Genomic DNA, 21,991 nt, shown 5'->3' with positions numbered 1-21,991 from the left:
CTCACTTGTGTGATGGTTTCTCCAGCCGAGCTGGCTCCCTGGGCGCCATGGGTTACTTTTGCCCATTTAGAACGTCTTATCAGTGGAGTCATGTGTGATGTCAAGGCCTGTGTGCCCAGTCTCTCATCCAACATGTCAGGAGAAGGGCTCACCTGTGTCATTGCCTGCGGTCTGCGCATCCTTTTTCGTTGCTGCATACTATTCCTCCCGTCGGCACACTCCAACTTTGGCCAAGGAATGTGTGCGTCTTTTCATTTTGGGGTTGTCATGACTAAGGCTGCAGTGAACATTCTCAGCCGTGTCTTTCCTCCTGAGTATCTGCGCCTCTAAGTGGAATTGCTGGATGGGCTTATCTTTAACTTTGCTTGAACATTACAGACGATTGTCCAAAGGGGTTCCCCCAGCAGCAGATGAGAGTTGCTATCGCTTCACATCCTCCTTGGCAGGCAGATTATTTATCTTTAGAATTTTGTGCCGGGGGCACCTGGGTGGCTCAGTCGGTTAAAGGTCTGCCTTCCGCTCAGGGTCCTGGGTTCAAGCCCCATGTTGGGCTCCCCGCTCAGTGGGGGACATGCTTCTCTTTCTCCCTCTGCGTCTCCCCACTACTTGTGCTCTCTCTTTCACTTGGTCTCTCTCTCTCTCTTTGAAATAAAAAAAAAAAAAAGTTCTGACAGTCCAGGGGGGCTGGAATGGTATATAATGGGGAATCTCTTTGTGGTTTTATATGGATTCATATTCTTCCCTTATTTTTCACCCAAGTGGGAGCACACAGCATCAGAGACTTATGCCATTCTCATTTCTGGTTTTATGGTCCTCCTCCCCTGTGAGAGTGGACTTCTGTTAATCCGACCAGCCCTGGGGTGAGGTCCACAGTCTCACAGAATTCCCACTGATGCCACTGCTTTATCTTTCCTCTCTCAGTGTCCCCATGGTGTCACGTACGATTGTTGATTCTCACCTTAGGAGGATTTGTCTCACCAGTAGCTGTAACTCCCCACCTGATCTTTGCAGTTTCTCTCGTTGCAATCCTGAGATTCCCTTTCCGAGGAAAACTAGTATATTCAGCTCAACATTTTGCCTCCTTTTAAAAAATGTGCTCCGTGGGGGTGTCTGAAGCAGATCGGATGCAGGTATAAGAAAGAGGAGTTGGGGATGACTCCCAGGTGTGGGTCCTGAGCACCCCCGAGGGCGAGGCTGCCCTTAGTGAGACAGGGAAGGTGGTGCGAGGGCAGGTTCATTGCCTGCAGGACCCCACGTGGTCGTGTGAGGGAAGCAGGTGTCCCACAGAGTGGACCCAAGGGTTCGTGTTTATGTGGTTCTGAAACCTGGAGATTGGATGGGACTCCCATAAGGGGGGTGAGCGTGGGCAGGGAAGAGGCAGGTTCTGCATCCCCACTCCCCATCACGGGCAATGTGAAATACCCGGTGCTGGAGGGCACAGACTTTCACTCCTGGCTCACAGGGGTTTGATTCTGGGCTCCGTGACCCTGGATTCCTTATGACCCTCTCTGAGCCTCTCTCCCCTTTGCCATAAAAAGGAGAGCCAAAAATTCCAGTTTCCCAGGATCCTTTTAGGCCAACATAGTGACAGCAAGCCTTAATTGAGCACTTACTGTGCACCAAGCCTTATACTCGGAGCAGTTCAATAAGCTGTGGGTACTGTATTGAGCCCAGAGGTGTAGAGAGGGGATGTCACTTATCTGTGCTTGCCTAGGTCCACGTGCAGAGCCCTGTGACACAGGAAAGTGACTCCCGTGGCCACAGTGCTGAGGACCTGGCCTTTGCCCACTCTGGGGACATCTCTCCAAGGCCAAAGACAAAATGAAGTGAGAGTCCTGGCCCTCCCTCCACCCCTCTCCCTGCTCTGGGGCAGCAGCTGCAGAACAGCTGGGACCAGGGCATGGATGGCTGTGCCCTGTCCCGGCATGCCTCATAAATCATCCCCTGAGACCCTGTGTGCCCAGGCTTCCGGAGGAGGCGGCCCCAACTTTGGGGATTTGAGGACAAATACCTCGTTTGAACACCCTTTGAATTTCCTAGAACATCCTCCATCACCTCCCCGCTATGCCCCTAAAAATAGAAGCAGAGTTCTGGGACCATTGACAGAGAGTCCAGAGGCAGAGGGGTGAGGCCCTCAGGTTGGATCAGGGTCATGGTCAAGTTTTGTTTGACCAACACAGATTGGAAATCAGAGGCTTCCAGATGACCCCCGTTGGCCCCAGCCTTCCCCACCCTCACCTGTCTTCCCTGGACCCACCACACACGTCCATCTCGTCAGCGGCCCATGGGCCATGAGATTTGCAGTCAGCATAGTACTTTTTTTGTGGGGGGAGGTACAACTTTTTATTATGAAAACTTCCAAGCAGACAGGAAAGTGGAAAATGGAAGGGAGTGAAGCCCAAACATCAAGGCAGTTGCCTTCTCAAAATTTTTTTTTAAAGATTTTATTTATTTATTCGAGAGAGAGAGAGGCAGAGACACAGGCAGAGGAAGAAACAGGCTCCATGCAGGGAGCCTGATGTGGGACTCGATCCCGGGACTCCAGGATCACACTCTGGGGTGAAGGTGGCGCTAAACCGCTGAGCCACCTGGGCTACCCTGCCTTCTCAATTTTAAGAGGGATTAGGGCCCAGAAAGGGTATCCCACCTGCCCAAAGCCACACAGCTAAAATGTCCGGGGCTTCTCTTAGAACTAACACTCAGTGGATTTAGGCAAATTGGACCAGGAGGGAAGTTGGGAGGGATTCAGTCCATCAAGAAAAATTTATTGGGTACCTACTGTGTGCGGGGCTGGTGCTGGGGCCTCTGTGGCCACCACACAGCTCTATTCCTGACTTCATAGAGACTGGAGAGCAGGAGTTTGTTTCCATACTTGGAGCACAGCACCCAACTATAGGGTCTTTGCACCTGCTGTACCTTTTGCCCAGAATCCCCTTCCCCAGGTGACTGTGTGTCTCTCTCTCCTTCCCCTCCTTCCAAGCTCAGCTAAAGGAATTGAGTGCCTGGGGGTGCCAAGTCCCAGATTCCTGTGCTGGCCCCCTCTTCTGTGGGTCTTGCCCCATCACCCTCCTCCTGCACAGGTGCAAGTGGCCCAGGAAGGCCACACACAGATCTTGGTTTCTAGATGTACTCTGTGAGTCACGCTGGTCTCTTAACACACACTCAGCCTGGCCTCTGACCCCCTGAGAATGAGGTACAGAGCGCCCCCTGAATGCCAAGGCCCCTGTGCTCGGCTCCGCACAGCAGCCTTGTGAGGTCACTTCAAGTACAGATGGGTAAACTGAGGCTCAGAGGCAGCAGTAACTCGTCCAAAGCCCCGTAGCAAGGATGGGGCAGGGCACACGTTCTGGAAGGGAGGCAGGGGGGTGGAGATCCCCCAGAAGAGGAGGCTGAGGCCAGGGACCAGGGAGGGGGCTGGCCAGCCAGGACTCAAACCCACTGTGGTGGACACCAGGGACAATGAAGGATCTGTGACCCTCCTGCCTTGCCGGGAGCAAATCCTTCCATCTGTGCTTGGTAAGGGGTTGGAAGGGCCCCGTGTCCACCTTGAGGGGTCCCGGAGCCTCTATCAGCCCCAGCCCTGGGGTCCCTAGGGCTGTGGATTCTGAAGCCTCGGTTCTCCTGGTCCGTGGCCTGGGTTTTTCCCGTCCACAGCCTAGATTTTCTGCTCAGAGAATGAATTTATTGGCCTGAAGTGGAGTTCCCAGGGCCCCACGGCCCAAGTTTTCATGTCCTCAGTGGCCCCTTCCCTGCCTGAACAGGACGGTGGCTGCGGAGGTGCGGAAGCAGGTGTCCCGGGAACGCAGTGGCTCTCCCCACTCCAGCCGACGCAGCAGCACCTCCCTGGGGGTACGTGCTCGGGAGGTGCCCCCTCCAGGACCCTGCTCTCTCCCAGACGTGGGTTCCCCTCTGCCCGGGCTTGGTCCCACACACCCCTCCCACTAGTGCCCCATCCTGGGTGGGACCGTCCCCATTCCTCTTTCCCTGCGAGTGGGGAGGGCAGCCCCCTCTCTGCAGCTGCTGAGGGGCTGGGGGGGCAACGGCAGCCCCGTGGGTGGTCTGCCTGATGTCACCCCACCTCCCGCTGCTGGGACCACCCAGATGTGTGGGGGGGGATGGGAGGTACTTTCAGCTGCAGCTGAGAGGGAGTGGGGCCTGAGGAATTGTCTTTCTTTGCTGCAGCCAACATGCCTTTCCTTCCAGCATAACCCTGCCTCTCCAGGCACAGGGTGTGATTTCCGGCCTGGAAAGAGGGGCGGGCCAGGCCCTGCTGGGATGGGGTGGAGAGTCTGAGGTCACTGTCCTGCCTGGCTCCTCGCAGCTCCCACACTCTCCATGGCTCCCACCGCCCTCTGCCCTCTTACTCGAGCCCAAGCCCAGCACTCACCCCTGGCTCTCAGCCCCCAGGGCAGGGGCCACAGGCACTTTGCTCCAACCTAGGTCCCACTGACTGAGGTCGTTGAGCCCTTGGACTTCGAAGATGTGCTCCTGAGCCGGCCACCAGACGCTGAGCCCGGGCCCCTCCGGGACCTGGCTGAGTTTCCCATTGATGACCTGGAGCTCCTGCTACAGCCCCGGGAATCCCGGACCACAGAGCCTGGGATCCCCGAGGATGGGTAGGTTCAGCTGCACGCCACCCCCCCCCGCCCCCGTGTCTGTAACTCCGGCCTGCCTCCGTGCCCCTCATCAGCACCCACCTTTCATCAAGTTCCAACAGCCCCCAGTTCAACTGCTGGCTTGGCTGTGTGACCTTAGGCAAGTTGCCTACCCTCTCTGAACTTCCATCTCCACGTCGCCAAAATGGGGAGAAGAGCAGGCCCCACCTCAGGCCACAGGAAACACTCTGCCCTGCCTCTGTTTACCCTCATTCTATTTTTTTTTTCTTTAAGATTTTATTTATTTATTTATTTATTTATTTATTTATTTATTTATGTGAGACAGAGAGAATGGCAGAGACACAGGCAGAGGGAGAAGCAGGCTCCCTGTGGGGAGCCCCATGTGGGACTTGATCCCTGGATTCCGGGATCACGCCCTGAGCCGAAGGTAGACCTCAACCACTGAGCCATGTGGGCGTCCCTATCCTCTTTCTATTTTGTGCAGAAAGCTGGATGCCCAGGTGAGGGCCGCGGTGGAGATGTACACAGAGGATTGGATCATCGCCCACAGGAGGTGGGTCTGGCCCTGGGGGCAGCTCAGGGCAGAGGGCAAGAGGCCAGAAGTCTGAGCCCAGAAGAGCCCACTGGGCCAGTCCTCCTGTTTATTTGCCCACTGTCCCTGCAAGGGCAGCTGGACTTCTCTGGGGTGGATCTTGTCTGGTGTATCACAGGGAGGGTGGATGGCCTTGCAGGCATCCCAGGGGCCTTGCGGGGTGTGCCCTCATACCTGCTACCCACCCAACTCTGCCTCCCCCTAGGTACCAGCATCTGAGTGCGGCGTACAGCCCCATCACCACGGAGACGCAGCGAGAGCGGCAGAAGGGCCTCACCCGGCAGATCTTTGAGCAGGATGTTTCTGGGGATGAGAGGTCCGGCCCAGAGGACTCGGTGAGGGAGCCCTGGGCACCGGTCACTACAGGGGTGTGTGTGGGCTCTGGCCTCAGCTCTCGGTCACACGTGACGGGAAGTGACCCAAACAGTCTTGAATCCAACAGGAAATGTGTTAGCCCTGTGCGTTAAAAGTTAAGGGTAATGAGTATAAACATCTATTAAGTGCTCAGTGTATACTAAGGGCTTTAGACTTGTCTTCGTCTTTCATCCTGTGAGGCAGGGCACCACCTGTTTTGCAGATACAGAAACTGAGGCACAGCAAGGTGATTAGAGGAGCTTCCCTGGCCCCCTGGGTCTCGAGCCTACATTTTGTCAACTGGTATTCACCAGGCTCCTACTTTATGCTCATGATAACCCTACCAAGAATTATTGCAATCGCTTCTCAAAATCGATTTTGAGATGTAGAGGAGGATCCTGACGCCCTTTAAGTTGGGTTCCGGGACAGGGTCACAGAGCTGAGTGGGGATTTGGACCAGGGTAGTCTGCCTCTGACCATACCTGAGTCGGGGAGGTCAGGCGGCCCTGAGCCAGTGACAGTCCCCTTGGGAAGAACCTTCCCTCCCCTGGTGACAGTGAGCAAAACCCCATGGAAGGCTCTCCTGGCCCAGCCTACACGTGTCCTTACCCCAGCACCAATCCCTGGGGCCGCTCAGGAGTAGCCAACCATGGTAAAGGAGTGTCGCCCCCCTCCCAGGCCGAAGGTTCTAGAAAGAGGCTCAGCAAAGCCTCACAGTGACCCTCATAGGGTGACCCCACCCCTCAGCTTTCCATCTATAGATTGGGCAGGAGGACAGTCCCACTTGAATGGGACTGAAGGTGGATCCAGCCGGTGCTGAGTGCCTGTGCATTCTCCACTGGCAGGACGACCCCCGGCACTCCTCGGGCTCCCCAGATGACACCCCACGAAGCAGCGGTGCCTCTGGCATCTTCGACCTGAGGAACTTGGCAGCTGACTCCTTGCTGCCCTCATTGCTGGAGCGCACAGCCCCTGAGGATGGGGACCGGCGGAATGAGGCCCTGCGGCGGCAGCACCGGCCCCGGGCCCTGCTGGCTCTCTACCCGGCACCTGATGAGGTGGGTCACAGGGGCTCTGAGGCCGATGCCCACGCGCTGACACTGTGTGTTCTTCCTCCAACGTTTGCTGGGTACCTCGTGTACACCCCCCGGGTTTTTTTGTTTTTGGTTTCTTTGGGGTTTTTAAAAATATTTATTTGAGAGAGAGAAAGAGAGAGCTTGAGTTGGTGCACACAGAGGGGAGGGGCAGAAGCAGAGGGAGAGGGAGAGAGAATCTCAGCAGACTCCCTGCTGAGCACAGACCTCCCCCCACATGAGGGGCTCCATCCCACGACCCTGAGATCATGACCTGAGCCGAGATCAGGAGTCAGAGGCTCAACCAACTGAACCACCCAGGCGCCCCTGTACACCCTGTTTTTTTTTATTCAATTCCTTTTATTGGATGTCTACTACATGCCCTTATATTTATCCAAACAGCATTTATTGGATACCTACTATATACTCCTATTCTTATTCTTCTTAATCAAACAGAATTGAATCAACTGATATTTACTGAGCACCTTCTATATATGCCATATTTATCCAAGTAACACTTATTGGGCACCCAGTGTATAGCATGTATTTTTTTTTTAAAGATTTTTTTTTAAATTTATTTGTGATAGACATAGAGAGAGAGAGGCAGAGACACAGGCAGAGGGAGAAGCAGGCTCCATGCAGGAAACCCGATATGGGACTCAATTCCAGGGACTCCAGGATCACGTCCTGGGCCAAAGGCAGGCGCTAAACTGCTGAGCCACCTAGGGATCCCCCTATAGCATGTATTTTTTAAAGATTTTATTTTATTTATTTATTCATGAGACAAAAAGAGAGAGAGGCAGAGACCTTTCAGGAGCCCGATGTGGTACTTGATCCCAGTACCCCGGGATCATGACCTGAGCCAAAGGCAGACACTAAACTGCTGAGCCACCCAGTGTCCCTATTCAGTGACTTTTACTTTATATATACTCTTATTATTTACCCACCAAATGTTTATTGGTCACTTATTATATACTTCTCTATCCAACCAATATGAATTATATACCTATTGTGTAATCTTTTATTTAATCAGATATTATTGAAGCAACTAATATGTCTTGAGTACCGATGTTTACTCAACCAACTTTTTTTCTGAGCAATGCTTACGCTGAACACAAGGCTTGAACATGCGACTGAGATCAAGAGTTGCATGCTCTACCGACTGAACCAGTCAGACATCCTGACCCAACCAACTTTTATTAGGAACCTAGTAGTGTATACACCTATTTTTTTTTTTTAAGATTTTATTTATTTATTCATGAGAGACAGAGAGAGAGAGAGAGAGAGAGAGGCAGAGACACAGGCAGAGGGAGAAGCAGGCCCCCCACAAGGAACCCGATGCGGAACTCCATCCCAGATCCTGGGATCACGCCCCGAGGCGAAGGCAGACACCCAGTCACTGAGCCACCCAGGTGTCCCTACACCTATGTTTTCGTTCAGCCATTTATTGAGTGCTTACTGTATACTCCTATGTTTATTCAATCAGTAGTTATTGGGGGCCTAATATGTATCCTTCTGTATGTCCAATCAGCATTAGTCAGTTGTTTTCTGTATACATCTATGTTTATCCAACCACCTTTTAGTAGGTTCCTACTGTATACCTTCATATTTATTTGACTAAGCTGTATAGTAAGCCCTAGAGGTATAGCCATGAGCAGGATAGATTCAGTTCCTGCCCTCAGTGTTCACAATGTAGTGGAGGAGAGATCCTCCTACCAAGAGATTGCCACCCAGACCGAGTGGTGCCATGGTGAGTTGCCGGTAGTTGGCCTTCGCATGGCCCTCTCTATCCCAGCCATGTGGCCCTTTGCAATAGGGCATTGTGAACACCTGGACAAGCTGTCTGCTCAGGCCTCAGGAGTCAGGGAAAGCTTCCTGGAGGAAGTGCTGGCTCAGCTGCAATCTGAACAAGGTAGGGAGACAGAGGGCCTTCCAGGCAGGGGGAATCGCATGTGCAAAAGCACAGTGGCAAGGAACTGAAAGAAACTTAGGTCAGGCTGAGGGTAAGCTGGTCTCAAGCCATGCATTCCATGCCCTTCTTTGAGGATGTGTCCCAGCTGCCCTCCTTGGTTCCTGGTAGGATGACGCCGTGGAACGCTGCAGCCGCCCTGAGCCACCTCGTGAACACTTTGGACAGAGGATCCTGGTCAAGTGTCTGTCACTGAAGTGAGTGTGCTGACCTGCCCCTCCAGACGTACAAGGCTCCACATTGGTTAGCATGCACGTATGCGCACACTGGCCATTTGCTGCTCAAGCCAGGCCACAACTGCGTGCAGCCCTAAGACCCATGAGGCCATCTGTGCACTTTGTTTAGGTGGGAAGTCAGACTTCCTTTTCTTCTTCTTCAAAGCCACTAGTCCTTAAGCACTAGCTATATGCCAGGCTCTGTTCTCAACCCTTCGCGTGTATTACCCCTAATCGTCACAACCTTGTGACATAGGTGCAGGTAGGGAAACTGAGGCACAGAGTGGCAGTCGTCATACCTGAGATCACAAGCCATGTGAGGCCAGAGTCTGGCACTCACTTTTCTGGGACCCAGGCTGGAGGGGGCGCTGGCTCCCAGCTGACCAAGGCCCCCTCCACATTGGTCTCTGGGAGCCGCCAGAAGTGCGTGGGAATGGAGCTGAACAGGATGTGGCCTTGGACCTGAGCCCAGCCCTGCCCCTCCCCACCCTGAGTTCCTGCCTGGATGGAGGCAGGAAAGGGAGGCCCTGGTCTGGCCTGAGGCCCGGGTGGGCTGCCTGCCCCTAGCACTAGGGTTGGGAACCAGCTCTAGGAGTATCTAGTCATTCAACAAACACTCATTGACCACCTACTGTGTACAAGGCCTGTAACCATGGGATGACCGTGCAGGGCTCTCTAGGTGGGGGGGACATAGCACACCCAAAGGCTGGGAGATGTCTGAAGAGGGAAAACAGGCCAAGAGGTGGCAGGGCTGGACATGTAGGATTTTGTTCCCAGCATACTTGGGAGCCTCAAATTGTAAGCTTTAAAATGCTTCCTTAGGACTCATGTGATGGGTGGGGGTCACGAAGGCAGAGTAAGACAGGGAGGTGGTTATAGGGACCTTTGAGGTGAGTGAAGATGAGACTCAGCCCAGGATGGCAGGGGATACCCCAGACCCAGAAGGGGAGACAGGGAGGCCCAGGGATTGAGAATTTAAAATTGGGGGGGGGAGCATTGTGCCAAAAGCTTCCCCCATATCAACTGAACAAGAGCCATAGTTTCAGGGAAAGGGCTCTGTGTGGGTTACCTGGGGTGGGTGGGGTCTCAGTGCCTCTGTTTCACCTTTTGCAAAATGGGACAGGCTTTTCCTGCAAGCCTTTGAGTAGCAATTCTTTGTGGCCCAATGGAAATTAGCCCCACCACCAAGATGCACCAAGTCTGGGCTGGGTCTCAAGAGGGAGAGGGATGTGTGGATGGTGGGAGTGTTAGGTAGGGCAGCCTCTGCCAGAGTTCTCCATTCATGTAGGTTTGAGATCGAAATTGAACCCATCTTTGGCATCTTGGCCCTGTATGATGTGCGGGAGAAGAAAAAGGTAGGAATCCCTTTCTTCCCTTTCCTACCCCAACCTTCCTCCTTGTTGCAGGGCAGTGGGCTTCCTGGAGGTGGTGGCTCAGCTGCCTTTCGTGTCCCCAGATCTCAGAAAACTTCTACTTTGACCTGAACTCGGACTCAATGAAGGGGCTACTGCGGGCCCATGGGACCCACCCCGCCATCTCCACCCTGGCCCGCTCTGCCATCTTCTCCGTGACATACCCCTCACCTGACATCTTCCTGGTCATCAAGGTGCTGGCTGGGGCTAGGTCAGGGGGTGATAATGGTAAACGTCAGAGGTGTGGTCCCTGCTTTCATGGGAGAGGATGGACATGTCACCAAGAAGGGTGATCAAGTCTGTTGTGAGGGAAGCACAATCAGCTGGGCAAGCCCAGAGTAGGCTCCTGACCCAACCCAGGTGGGGAGAAATCACAGAAGGCTTCCATGGAGAGGTGATGGCTAAGCCAAGCCCCATGACTGGGTACCCTGGGGAGAAATAGTATCCGGGCACATGCAGATGGACATTTAGAATTTTTTTTTTTAAGTTGAGAGTTTTTCAGTTTATTAGGAGAAGAAAGACCTAGTTGGCACATTTGTGTGAGATTTTCCGTTTTTAGAAATGGGCTCAAATTTTCTTCCCCAAATTTCAATTAGGTTATGCTAATTACACTGAGCACCTTTAGGCAGACACTGCTCATGGTCAGTCAGGCTATACGGGGATTCCTACCTTTAACATAACAGCAGCCTCAGGAGATGGGGGTTGCCATGGCCCCCATTTTACAGATGAGGAAACTGAGGTACAGAATGGGTTGGGGACCTGTTTAGGCTCCCACAGCCCCCAAGTGGTCAGGATAGGGGTCTGGCCTTGCTTGGAGTGGCCTCTGTGTATACTAACAAAAATATAAATGTAGAGAAATATGGAAACTCGGGTTTGCAGTGGGTTCAAAGGGTGGGGGAAGGAGCAGCCGACCAGGCAAGCTAACTGCTAGTGTTCAATCCCGAGGACAGTGGGAACCATGGGAGGTGTTGGAGGGAGAGCCTTAGTTGGATGGAGTGAGTGGCTGAGGGCCCAGGAGGGGGCCAGACGATTGGGAATGCGGTGGGAAGTTGGGGTCCCAGGCTGCACCTCACTGGCCCTGCCTGCCCCTCAGCTGGAGAAAGTGTTGCAGCAAGGGGACATCAGCGAGTGCTGCGAGCCCTACATGGTGATGAAGGAGGTGGACACGGCCAAGGTAAGCAAGTGGAGGCTGCCCGGGGTGGTGAAGGGGTCCCCGGGCAGGGCAGGTCCTGGATTCAGTAGGCCTGGGGCACTGAGCGGGTGGGGCATGTGTGTGTGGGGGGTGTCCCCTCAGAACAAAGAGAAGCTGGAGAAGCTGCGCCTGGCGGCCGAGCAGTTCTGCACCCGCCTGGGCCGCTACCGCATGCCCTTCGCCTGGACGGCGGTGCACCTGGCCAACATCGTGAGCAGCGCTGGGCAGCCCGACCGCGACTCCTCGGACTCCGAGGGGGGTGAGGAGGCGGGGCCAGAGGGAAAGGGGCGGGGCCGACGGGGAGGGGGACGGGCGCCCTCTGCTGGCCGGACTGGGTACAAGGTTGAGTCTCCTCGTCCCTGGCCTTCCTTTCACCTCTGCCCCCTCCATCGCTGTCCCTGCCTCCCCTAGAGCGCCGACCTGCCTGGACTGACCGCCGTCGTCGCGGGCCCCAGGATCGGACAAGTAGTGGGGATGACACCTGCAGCTTCTCTGGATTCCGCCCAGCCACGCTAACCGTCACCAACTTCTTTAAGCAGGTGTCAAGGCCGTGGGGCTGGGGGAGGGTTTCCCAGGGACAACCCCTGTTACCCCACTGTGGGCGCACGGGCCTCCGGGACCCAGTTTACATGGGCATGTCCTGTGCAGGAGGCCGAGCGGCTCAGTGATGAGGACCTCTTCAAGTTCCTGGCTGACATGCGACGCCCGTCTTCTCTCCTGCGGCGCCTGCGGCCAGTGACTGGTGCGTGGTGCATCTTGTAAATAAGAGCTGACACTTCATGCAGTCACTCAGCAGACCTACACTGAGTACCTGCTGTGTCGGGCCCTGGGGACCCAGTGGTGACCCTGACACAAATCCCTGATGTCAGGGGCTGGATGGGAGTCATAGACAAGAAATATAATGCGACAGATTGTGGGTCAAATGGGGGACATGCTAGCAGTGGGGACATGGGTCCGGAGGGTAGAACTAATCAAATGTGGGGGCAAGATACAGCAGTTGAAGGTGACTTCTGGCCTTAGCACCGGCGGGACAGCCACTAGAGGGCATCATGGAAAAAGTCAGAGCCCTGACACTGCAGCCCAGAGAGGGTGGGGCCCAAGTGGGAGGCTCCCAGGCAGGTGCAACCCTCGCCTCTCTCCTCAGCCCAGCTCAAGATCGACATTTCCCCCGCCCCTGAGAACCCACACTTCTGCCTCTCCCCGGAGCTGCTTCATGTCAAGCCCTACCCAGACCCCAGGGGCCGGCCCACCAAGGAGATCCTGGAGTTCCCTGCCCGTGAGGTCTATGCCCCTCACACTAGCTACAGGTACGGCCCCTCAGGCCCAGCTGGGCACTCGAATGGAGCGGGGAGGGGGCGGTATTCATGCATCACACAAGGCGAGGTCCCCTTTCTCCCAGACACATGCAGACATCCAGAGTGAGATCCCACTACTCCGCTTTAATGGAGGGGTGTGTACGCATGAAATGTCCTGTGTCCTGCCTCCACCCCTCCTCAACGGGGGCCGTGTCCTCTGCCCGTGGCTCCGCCTGCTTCCGTCTCTCCTCTGTGGCCAGGAGCAGGCCCCAGCCAGCACCCTGGCCGACCCCAAGCATGGGCAGCAACTCCTTGTTTAGGGGCCGCGTGGTGCATGGCCGCATCCCGCAGCGAGTGACCAGTCCTCAGTTCCGCCCAGGCAGGCTCAGGCCGGGAGCGCCGCCATGTGGAGTCTGGAAGGGAGATGAGGCTCAGCTAAGGCAGAGGGGCCCCCATCCCATCGCCCAGCACACCTCCTGTCCGGCAGCCCTGCCCATCCAGCCCCCTCCAGCCTCACCTCTCCTGGATCTGTCGTAGCCGGTGTTGCTGCGCTGCCATCTCCTGCCCCTGTCGCTGCACATGGCCAGTGAGGGCCCACACGATGTGGCTCTGCTTGTCAGCGTGGGCCTGTGGGGTCAGGGCCAGCAACCTCAGCTGGGGCCGACTCCCCTCCCTGTCCCTTGACCCTGCCCAGGGCTGCCTACCCTCCCCCCAACTGCTTCTGTGTGACCTAACAAGTCGCTGCTACTCTGTGGCCTCAACTTCCCCATCTGTTACGTGGCGATGCCATAGGACTTGCTTCTAAGCGTGATATGGATTATTAAGAGGCACGGCAGGGTAGTTACTGGGCGATCGAGAGGTAATACCAGTTACCCTAATAGTTATTGAGTAACTTCTATATCCCCTGCCCCATGCTGAGTATTTTGTCTGCATTGAGTCCCTGTCTCTGCTCCGAGACATGAATTGTTGCCCTTATTTGCCAACAGGGAAACTGAGGCATGGTAAGGGGTGGGGATTTTGCCCAGTGTCACATAGGTTAGAGGCAATGGCAGGGAGGCTGATCGGAAGATGTCTCTGGGATTCAAGGCTCAGGAGTGAGTTCTTCAGTCTCGCCTCCACTAGGGCCGGGAGCCTCTTACCTTTAAGGCCTCAAATTCTTGCCGGGCATGGCCCAGCCAGGCGCCTCTCAGCCGGACTTCTAGCCGCTGCATGCTCTCCCGCAGCATCTGCTGTCCCTGGGCCACCTCCCTCAGTGCCTGGGCCGTGGCTGCTGCTTGCAGCTTTAGAGCATCCTCCTCTACCTGATCGATAAATAGTGGATGTTAGTAGGATGACCAACTTGCCTAGTTTTAGCATGGAAGTCCTGTATTCCAGGGATCCTCCCTCAATCCTGGGCAAACCCAGACAGTTGGTTACCCTAGACGACTCCACTACAAACTCCCACCCACCCCACGGTGCCCCAACTGCAGTGCCCACCTGCATCTCCAACAGGCTTGTGCGTAGCTCCTGGGCTGCATCCCGGCCCCGGCTGACTTCCTGCCCCAGAAGCCCCAGTACGTGGCCGTAGAGTCCTAGGCTGTGCCCAGCCTTTGTCAGCCGTGCCTCTGTGGCCCTGTACACGCCATTGAGGGCCTGACCCAGCTGCAGAGCCCCATGGAAGAGGAGGGTCAGCTCCTCCTGTTTTGCTGGCTCCAGGCCCCCCACGGGAGCTGCAGAGGCAGGCCGGGCCACCGTTGCCAGGGCGCACAGTAGGCACAGTGCGAGCTTGGGCATGGCTGAGGCTCTGAGGGTGCGGCTGCGGCGCCACCGCCGCCACCTTTTATGTCCCAGCACCCCGTTAACCCCCGGTCAATCGTTAACCGGCCAGCTGGGCAACCCGTGTTGTGCAAGGGCCTGGCGGTGGTGAGACAGTTGCATCAGGCGAATGTCTGGCTAGGCCACGCTGAGATCACGCCAACTGGGGCTTGGGGCCAGGTGTGGACTGGGGGGCACTGGGAGAGGACAGGCCTGGACCCCACTGGGGGAACCTGAAGCTTGGAGCCTCAGTTTCCCCACCAGTGGAAGGGATAACAGCAGTAACAGGCATGGTAACGACAGTAGTGGTGATAGTGAGCGTCTTCGCGCCGATCGTTCACCTGGCCATGCTTCAGGGCCCTGACGGTAGCTGGCTTCCCCATGACTTTCCCACAAGCCCATGATGTTGGGGTCTGTGCTGGCCTGCTTGACGCCTGGGGGAGCAGGTGCAGGTGGCAGAGACTCTCCCAAGGCCATACAGCCTGACTCCAGGACCCGGGGGTGCCCTGGATCGGTGCTAACTGCCATTTCTGCTCCTTGGATGACTGGGCAAGTGCCTCTATTTCCCCTACCTGTAGAACAGAAGGGACATTCATCCCCCCTCTTTGGCTGCTTGGAGAAATAAATGAGTTGTTTCACATTGAGCATTTAGAACAGAGCTGGGCACACAGTAGGTGCCCTAGGAATGTTCGGTACGATCCTTGTCACTCTGGTTGCTTATCATTACTGGTATTGTTATGAACGCTTGGCTGCCCCCATTTTACAGATAGAGAGACTGAAGCCCAGAAGGAGGTTGGGGCTTGCAGAGTCACCCCAGGAGAGAGAGGCAGAACTCTGACTTTAGCCCAGCCCCACTTATGATTCTGGCCTCAGTTTCTCCAGCTGGGAGACCGGCCTCGTGACTCTAGTGGGTTCTCCTGGGGGAAGGGCAGGTCAGCCCAGGCGGAGCTCAGGCCGACTGCTGGCCACCTGGGCTACCTTCTTGGAACCCCGACCCCAAGCACCCGTCTGTCCCCACTTGGCACGTCCCCATGCCTTCTATGTGCCCCTGAAGTCGCTCTGCGTTCCTACCCTCTGCTGTGCCTTCTTCCCACCTATGCCCTGAGGGTGCCTCTCTGCCCCCACTCTGTCAGTGACACCTCCCTCCTGGTACCCCTAATTGCTCTCTCCATACCCCACCCTTGGTGCCCCAGCGGCATGGCCATTGCCCCCCTGTGTCCCAGGCCAGGACTGTGCCAGCAGCCCAGCCTCTTCTGTCCCTCTGATGCCCCCCTGTCCCCGCAGGAACCTGCTGTACGTCTACCCACACTGCCTTAACTTCAGTAGCCGCCAGGGCTCCGTGCGCAACCTCACCGTGCGAGTGCAGTACATGGCCGGCGAGGACCCCAGCCAGGCCCTGCCGGTCAGTGGCCAGGCCTGGGGGAGAAGAGGGGGGTATCCCGGGGGGGGGGTGTCCCAGGTGGGTCCCTCATGCACACCCTCCCCCCAGGTCATCTTTGGCAAATCCAGCTGCAGTGAATTCACACGGGAGGCCTTCACACCGGTGGTCTACCACAACAAGTATGTGGGGACGTGATAGAGGGACGGGGTGGCGATGGGGACATGAGGGGACAACACAAGGGAAGGAGGGTAATGGGGGAACATGAGGCAGAGAGCAGACGGGGCCAGGCAGCCTTGGGGTATCCCTTGCGAGAGGGGGTGGGGATGGCAAGGGGGCGTCCCAGCCCCCAGCAGAGCCCCCTGCCAGGTCCCCAGAGTTCTACGAGGAGTTCAAGCTGCGTCTTCCGGCCTGTGTGACCGAGAACCACCACCTGCTGTTCACCTTCTACCATGTGAGCTGCCAGCCCCGGCCAGGCACAGCGCTGGAGACTCCCGTGGGCTTTACTGTGAGAGCCCCGCCAGCCCCGTCCCCTCCCCGCACCCCAGCCCTGCTGACCCCTCTCTGGCCCCATCCCTGACCCCCAGCCTCTCCCCAGTGGATCCCACTGCTGCAGCATGGCCGCCTGAGGACCGGCCCCTTCTGCCTCCCTGTGTCCGTGGACCAGCTCCCGCCCAGCTACTCTGTGCTCACACCGGACGTATGTGTGCTGGCCCCCTGCCTCTCCTCCCGAGGCCTTGTCCCCTGATGACACTGCCCAGGCTCATGGCCCCTCATCCATGCCCTGCCTTCCTTCCCATCAATATCCCTGGGAGGCTTTTAGTCCTGTGTTGGGGCCCCATCACCCCCGTTACTGCTTGTCTGTGTCCTGCTGACCCATGTGTCCCTCTCTGTCCTCCGCTGTCTTTCTGCTCTAGGCCCCCATTAGCAGTCCTGCCTGCCTCCTTGACCACACACGATCCCTTCCTCTGTAGCTCTTCCAAGGGCCCATCACCCCCATTAATGCTGTCACCCTCCCGCTTACTCCCTTGAGCTGCCATTAATGCCCCGGGGACCTCAAGTTCTCCCATCATGCTCCTTCCTGACCCATTCCCCTTGGTAATGTTCACCCCAGGCCTCCTCCGTTTTCTGCTCCTCCGTTAGGACCCCGGGCTTCCAGCCTGCCCCGGGGGCCCCCCACCCATGGTACTCCCTCCTGTCCGCGCCTCCCTGGGCTGGTGCCCTGCTGCTCCCTGAGGTTGGGCTGTGCACCACCCACGGTGTTGCAAGTGGCTGGGGCTGGTGGCCTGATCGGCGCGGGAGGGCTGCCCGGTGCCCACCTGCTGTGTCGCTCCCGCAGGTGGCGCTGCCGGGCATGCGCTGGGTGGACGGCCACAAGGGCGTGTTCAGCGTGGAGCTCACTGCTGTGTCCTCTGTGCACCCCCAGGTAGGGGGCGGGGGGAACCCAGGAGTCCGGCCCCGGGGTTGAGCAACAGTTCCCGCTGCCCAGGGTGGCCTGGCCTCAGGCCACGGATGTGACTTGGGTCAGCCAGGCCAGGCTCCCAGGGAAGCTGCTGACTCAGGCAGGGGTGGCCCTACCAGTGGCCATCCCAGCTGGGGGCTTTGGCCCTTTGCATGATCTTTCCTCCTCGCCGCTTCTGTGGTCACTCCCCCTCTCTCTTCCGTCCAACTACCAGCTCATCCCTTGTCTCATTTTTAGTCCATTCATTGATCCCTGGCCTTGGTTTTCTGCCCATGGAGCACTCCCCATCCGCACCCCCAGGGTCTTTCCAGCCATGGAACCCTGGCCCCACCCTGCTCACCCCAGGCAACTCCCCCACCCCCAGGACCCTCATCTGGACAAGTTCTTCACCCTGGTGCATGTCCTGGAGGAGGGGGCCTTCCCATTCCGTCTCAAGGACACCGTGCTGAGTGAGGGTACCGTGGAGCAGGAGCTGCGGGCCAGCCTAGCAGCCCTGCGCCTCGCCAGCCCCGAGCCACTTGTTGCCTTCTCCCACCACGTGCTGGACAAGCTCGTACGTCTAGTTGTGCGGCCTCCAATCATTGGCGGCCAGATTGGTGAGCGGGCACAGCCTGAGACCTGTTTCCCCATCTGAGAAGGGCCCCTCAGCGCTGCCCCCCGCCCCCATCCTGGGTGACCTCCTAGAGTCCACTTATCTTTCTGGCCTCGATCCTTTCTGAAAAATGGCTCCCAACCCCCTGGGCCCAGGGCAGGTGTGCTGTGACCTTTTGGTTGGCCACATACACAACCCCTTGGAGAGGTGGCAGCAGATAGGAGGTTCCTTGGGGAGGGAGAAGGCCCTGGGCTTTGGCACTTGACCTCTGCTCTGCCCGGCAGCGAACTTAGGTCGTGGGGCCTTTGAAGCAATGGCCCATGTAGTCAGCCTTGTCCACCGGAGTCTGGAGGCTGCCCAGGACTCCCGTGGTCACTGCCCGCTGCTGGCTGCCTATGTCCACTATGCCTTCCGACTGCCTGGCACTGAGCCCACCTTCCCAAGTGGTAAGTGTTGGTGGGAGGCCCTGGGGGACAGGACGTATCTGGGAGGAGAGCATCCCAGCCAGCAGAATGGCATGTGCAAAGGCCCAGAGGCCATACAAACTCCAAGAAGGAGAGTTTTTGTTCACTCCTCCCCTCACCCCCAGGGATGTGGTCTTTGTTGCTTGACTGGTGGGAGGTTCAGCCTATCAACAAGCATCTGCAGTAGGCTGAGAGCAGAGACTCAGCTGGACTGCCCAAGTTTGAATCCCAGCTCTGCCTCCTACAAACTCTGTGACCCTGGGCAAGTGACTTCACATCTCTGGGTCCATTTTCCATTAGTGAGACAAGGATAATAATGGTCATCGCCGCACAGGGGTGCTGGTGATAGTAAATGAACTAGTAATCCATACAACAGGCTTGGGACAGTGAGCGCTCAATACAGTTGGATTCTCTTTTATTTGCTAAGCAATTAATACTAAGCACTAATTCCTCTGGGCACTTACTATGTACCAGGCTCTGTTCTTGGGGGTGGTCAGTCTCCCCCAAATCACTATAAGCAGCAGCCATTAGCATGCCCGTCTTTATAGGCAAAGACCCGTGGAGGCTCAGAGACAGAAAGTGACTTTTCAAATGACAGCAGTGACTTTATGGAAGGGGCAGGGGGCTGACCATCTTGCCTCCATCTTCAGGGTCCCCTCCGGTGGCGGTACAGCCGGCCACGCTGGCCCGTGGCCCTGGCCGCCCTGCAAGCCTCTACCTGGCCCGCTCTAAGAGCATCAGCAGCAGCAACCCCGACCTGGCCGTGGCCCCGGGCTCTGTGGACGACGAGGTCTCCCGCATCCTGGCCAGCAAGGTAGGGCGAGGGGGCCCTGGGGTCTCTAGCCATGGCTGCCGGGTGGGCGGGTGAAGGATCTCACTGTTGACAGAGGACAGGAAGTGCCGGACAGCAACATGGACAGAAGCTGACTCTGGGCAGCAGGGCTGGTCTGTGGCTGTCACAGCTTGGGAGCAGTGACTCAGACTTTGCCCTGGGCTCCACACTCCAAGGCCAACCCAAGGATGGGTGGCTGGAGGTTGGCCTGGTTGAAAAAAGCACTCTGTACACAGTGGCGCAGGTGCGTCTGTGCACGAATACACACAGGTGCATATACTCACGTACCCCATGCATGAAGGTGCACGGGGCACATACGTACGTGCACTCCCTGTACGGACGCCCACGGGAGCATAGACTCACGGACCCCGTGCACCTGTGTGCACGTGCCTTGGCCAGGGTCGCGTGGGGTCCTGGGCAGTGCTCACGCTTGGTGCTCCGTGCTCTCCTCCCTGCCTTCTGCCCACGGACTCTACCACTTCCCTGTGTGTCTCCAGGGTATCGACCGCTCACACTCCTGGGTGAATTCTGCTTATGCTCCAGGAGGCAGCAAGGCTGTGCTGCGACGGGCACCCCCTTATTGCGGGGCCGACCCCAGACAGGTGCCCTCCCTACCTGTCCCTGCACGTGTGTGACCCCAACTCGGCATGAGCTCCTCCCACCTTCCTGGCTGTGGCCCACTAACCTCGGGGAGCTGCCTGAAGGAGGCAGCAGACCCCTCCTGCCTTTGTTTAGGGGCTGTGGAGTCAGGGTTGTAGACACAGCCTTTTGCTGCCATACAGACTACAGCCTCAGGCAGAGACAGAAGGATGCAAATAGCATGCAAATGATATGCAAACCAAGCCCCTGTAACCTCACTGCCTCGCATGGCCTGTTTCTCTTCCTTTAATCCACTCTGTTCTGGAGACTCTCAACTGTCCCCTGACATAGCCACCCTAATCATGCCACAGGGCCGGGACTGACCCCTGGGCTCTCCCATCCTATTTCAGGCAGGCTGACTCTGTGGGCAGCCCCCTTTACCCTCGGCCCCTTCCCAGGGATCTGGTGTGGGGAGGGGCTTTGCCCTCAGACAGACCTGGGTCCGAGTTCTCTGCTACCACTACCGGCTCACCCTGTGCCCCAGGCTCTGAGTTTTCACATGTGGTAAAGACTCAAAGCAGTGTTTAGCGCAGTGGTCCTGAACCTGGGAACGCGGTAGGGCACCAGGGGCAGGACTTTCTTGGGATTTCACTCAGTCCAGCCTGGCCTCTGAGCTGACAGGTAGCCTATCTCCCAGATAGGCACTGATTGAACGAACACACGAGTATGTAAGTGCAGGGTATGAAAAAGCCTGAAAAGAAACAAACAAATGAGGCCACCAGCCTCCTCGGGGTGGCCTGGGTGGCGGGGAGGGGGCTTTCCAGGGAGATGGCATTTCTGCTGGGACCTGAAGAGTGAGACAGAGCCAGCCAGGGAAGGGTAGGTGTTCCAGGTGGAGAGAAAGGCATGTGCAAAGGTTGGGACTGAGCTCAGAGTCCCCCGAGGTACTGAAAGGAGGCCACCCGTGTGGTTTCCCTATACACCTTATTCCAGCTCCGTGAAAGCCCTGAAGGCAGGCCCGAGGACTGTTAGCAGCAGGGGACCTTTTGGACAGTCTTCTCCTTAGATGGCTGGAAATCTGGGTTCTGGTTCTTGGGTCCTGTCCGCCCCCCCCCCCCAGTATCTTTAAAAGGGCCTCCCCTAATGTCCTCACTCTCTAAGGTGTTAGCTGGGTCTTGAAGAGCACCTAGCAGGGGACAAGGTAGGGGGAGGGTGGGCAGTCCAGGCAGGAGGTGACACTGAGGCTGGCTTTTGCTGTGGGTGGCGTATCTGGTATGTGCCAAGGAACCAGGGCCCTGCTGAGACTGTGGGAAGCGGGGTCCCTCGAGCACCGAGGCCTGGGCAGGTTCCAGGGGTCAGGCCAGCTCCGTCTTTGGGCCTCCACTCCTTGCCAGCAGCCTCACCTCCTGACCAGCAAAGGAGGAGCGGGGAGTGGATGGAATGTGGGTCCCCACCCCATTTCACAGATGGGGGCATGGAGGCCAGCAAGGCTGCAAGCAAGGCTGGAACAGGGCCAGGCCTGGAACCTGGGGCTCTCGGCTGCTCCTGCTGCATCTTATCAGCATCTCTTCTCACCTCTGTCCTGTCTCTTTCTCTCTCTCTACCCTCACTTGGGCCCCATGTCTATACTCTGCTCCCCTGTCTCTGCTTCCTCCTCCACCTCATTGCTCTCCTCCATCCACCCCGACCTCATGACCTCACGGACTCTCCCCTTCTCTGCCCTCACCCTCCCTCTTCACCATGTCCACCCTCCCACCCTCGCCTCTACATCTTGCCAACGGGCTCCTGTGCCCATTCTCACCTTTTCTGTCTATCCTGCTGGGCACCCCTTTCCTCTTTGTTATGCTTTTCATCCCCCCTCCATCACATCTTTATTATCTCTGCTCTCTCATCCATGGCCTGGTGGCCTGTCCACACCGGCACATCTGTCCCCCATCCATACCAATCATCTCCTCCCTGTCCATACCACCGGCAACCTCACTAACCCCCCTCGCCATCCCATCCTCTTCACCTCATCCCATCCTAGGCCATCGATTGCAGCTCTAGCCGAATTTCTTCCTACCTCGAGGGCTCCTCCTTGGCCCCACCAGCCACCCAGCCGAGACCCACTGTGCAGAAGGTAGTGGGACGCAGGGGGGTGGGTGACACAGTGTTGGCCCTGGAGCTCCTGTC

General features: G+C 57.1%; 2 protein-coding genes across 6 annotated transcripts in view; one reads left to right on the top strand and one right to left on the bottom strand.

The window, feature by feature from the left end:
- The window catches only part of DOCK6 (dedicator of cytokinesis 6), a 42,734-nt gene that overhangs the window by 2,631 nt on the left and 18,112 nt on the right, over positions 1-21,991 (top strand). For 3 of the 5 annotated variants that reach the window (XM_041760754.1, XM_041760757.1, XM_041760758.1), the window contains exons 2-24: positions 3,762-3,849; positions 4,441-4,616; positions 5,101-5,169; positions 5,414-5,543; positions 6,408-6,620; positions 8,716-8,801; positions 10,108-10,174; positions 10,276-10,425; positions 11,325-11,405; positions 11,526-11,682; positions 11,835-11,962; positions 12,072-12,165; positions 12,568-12,730; positions 15,797-15,914; positions 16,002-16,072; positions 16,260-16,398; positions 16,489-16,590; positions 17,230-17,316; positions 17,717-17,948; positions 18,229-18,390; positions 19,059-19,222; positions 19,738-19,842; positions 21,846-21,938. In XM_041760754.1, coding sequence (XP_041616688.1) covers positions 3,762-3,849; positions 4,441-4,616; positions 5,101-5,169; positions 5,414-5,543; positions 6,408-6,620; positions 8,716-8,801; positions 10,108-10,174; positions 10,276-10,425; positions 11,325-11,405; positions 11,526-11,682; positions 11,835-11,962; positions 12,072-12,165; positions 12,568-12,730; positions 15,797-15,914; positions 16,002-16,072; positions 16,260-16,398; positions 16,489-16,590; positions 17,230-17,316; positions 17,717-17,948; positions 18,229-18,390; positions 19,059-19,222; positions 19,738-19,842; positions 21,846-21,938 — 2,875 coding nt within the window. The remainder of the gene's footprint in view (positions 1-3,761; positions 3,850-4,440; positions 4,617-5,100; positions 5,170-5,413; positions 5,544-6,407; positions 6,621-8,715; positions 8,802-10,107; positions 10,175-10,275; positions 10,426-11,324; positions 11,406-11,525; positions 11,683-11,834; positions 11,963-12,071; positions 12,166-12,567; positions 12,731-15,796; positions 15,915-16,001; positions 16,073-16,259; positions 16,399-16,488; positions 16,591-17,229; positions 17,317-17,716; positions 17,949-18,228; positions 18,391-19,058; positions 19,223-19,737; positions 19,843-21,845; positions 21,939-21,991) is intronic. The other 2 variants (XM_041760756.1, XM_041760755.1) reach the window with 2 other exon arrangements.
- On the bottom strand, positions 12,843-14,549 carry ANGPTL8 (angiopoietin like 8). The gene is made up of 4 exons (XM_041760761.1): positions 14,195-14,549; positions 13,858-14,019; positions 13,236-13,345; positions 12,843-13,131 (listed from the first exon to the last, which is right to left on the bottom strand). Exons 1-4 carry the CDS (start codon positions 14,489-14,491, stop codon positions 13,104-13,106), a joined length of 597 nt encoding a protein of 198 aa, XP_041616695.1. The 5' UTR covers positions 14,492-14,549; the 3' UTR covers positions 12,843-13,103.

This window comes from Vulpes lagopus, chromosome 7, assembly GCF_018345385.1.
Source record: "Vulpes lagopus strain Blue_001 chromosome 7, ASM1834538v1, whole genome shotgun sequence".
Taxonomy (NCBI): domain Eukaryota; kingdom Metazoa; phylum Chordata; class Mammalia; order Carnivora; family Canidae; genus Vulpes; species Vulpes lagopus.
Note: the sequence above shows the minus strand (reverse complement) of the source record. Positions and strands in the feature narration are given on the sequence as shown.

Coding starts and splice junctions, on each gene's coding strand:
- ANGPTL8 (XM_041760761.1), bottom strand. CDS start 14,491: ATGCCCAAGCTCGCACTGTGCCTACTGTGCGCCCTGGCAACGGTGGCC. Junction 14,020..14,194: donor CAAGCCTGTTGGAGATGCAG/GTGGGCACTGCA, acceptor TTTATCGATCAG/GTAGAGGAGGATGCTCTAAA. Junction 13,132..13,235: donor CTACGACAGATCCAGGAGAG/GTGAGGCTGGAG, acceptor TCTCCCTTCCAG/ACTCCACATGGCGGCGCTCC.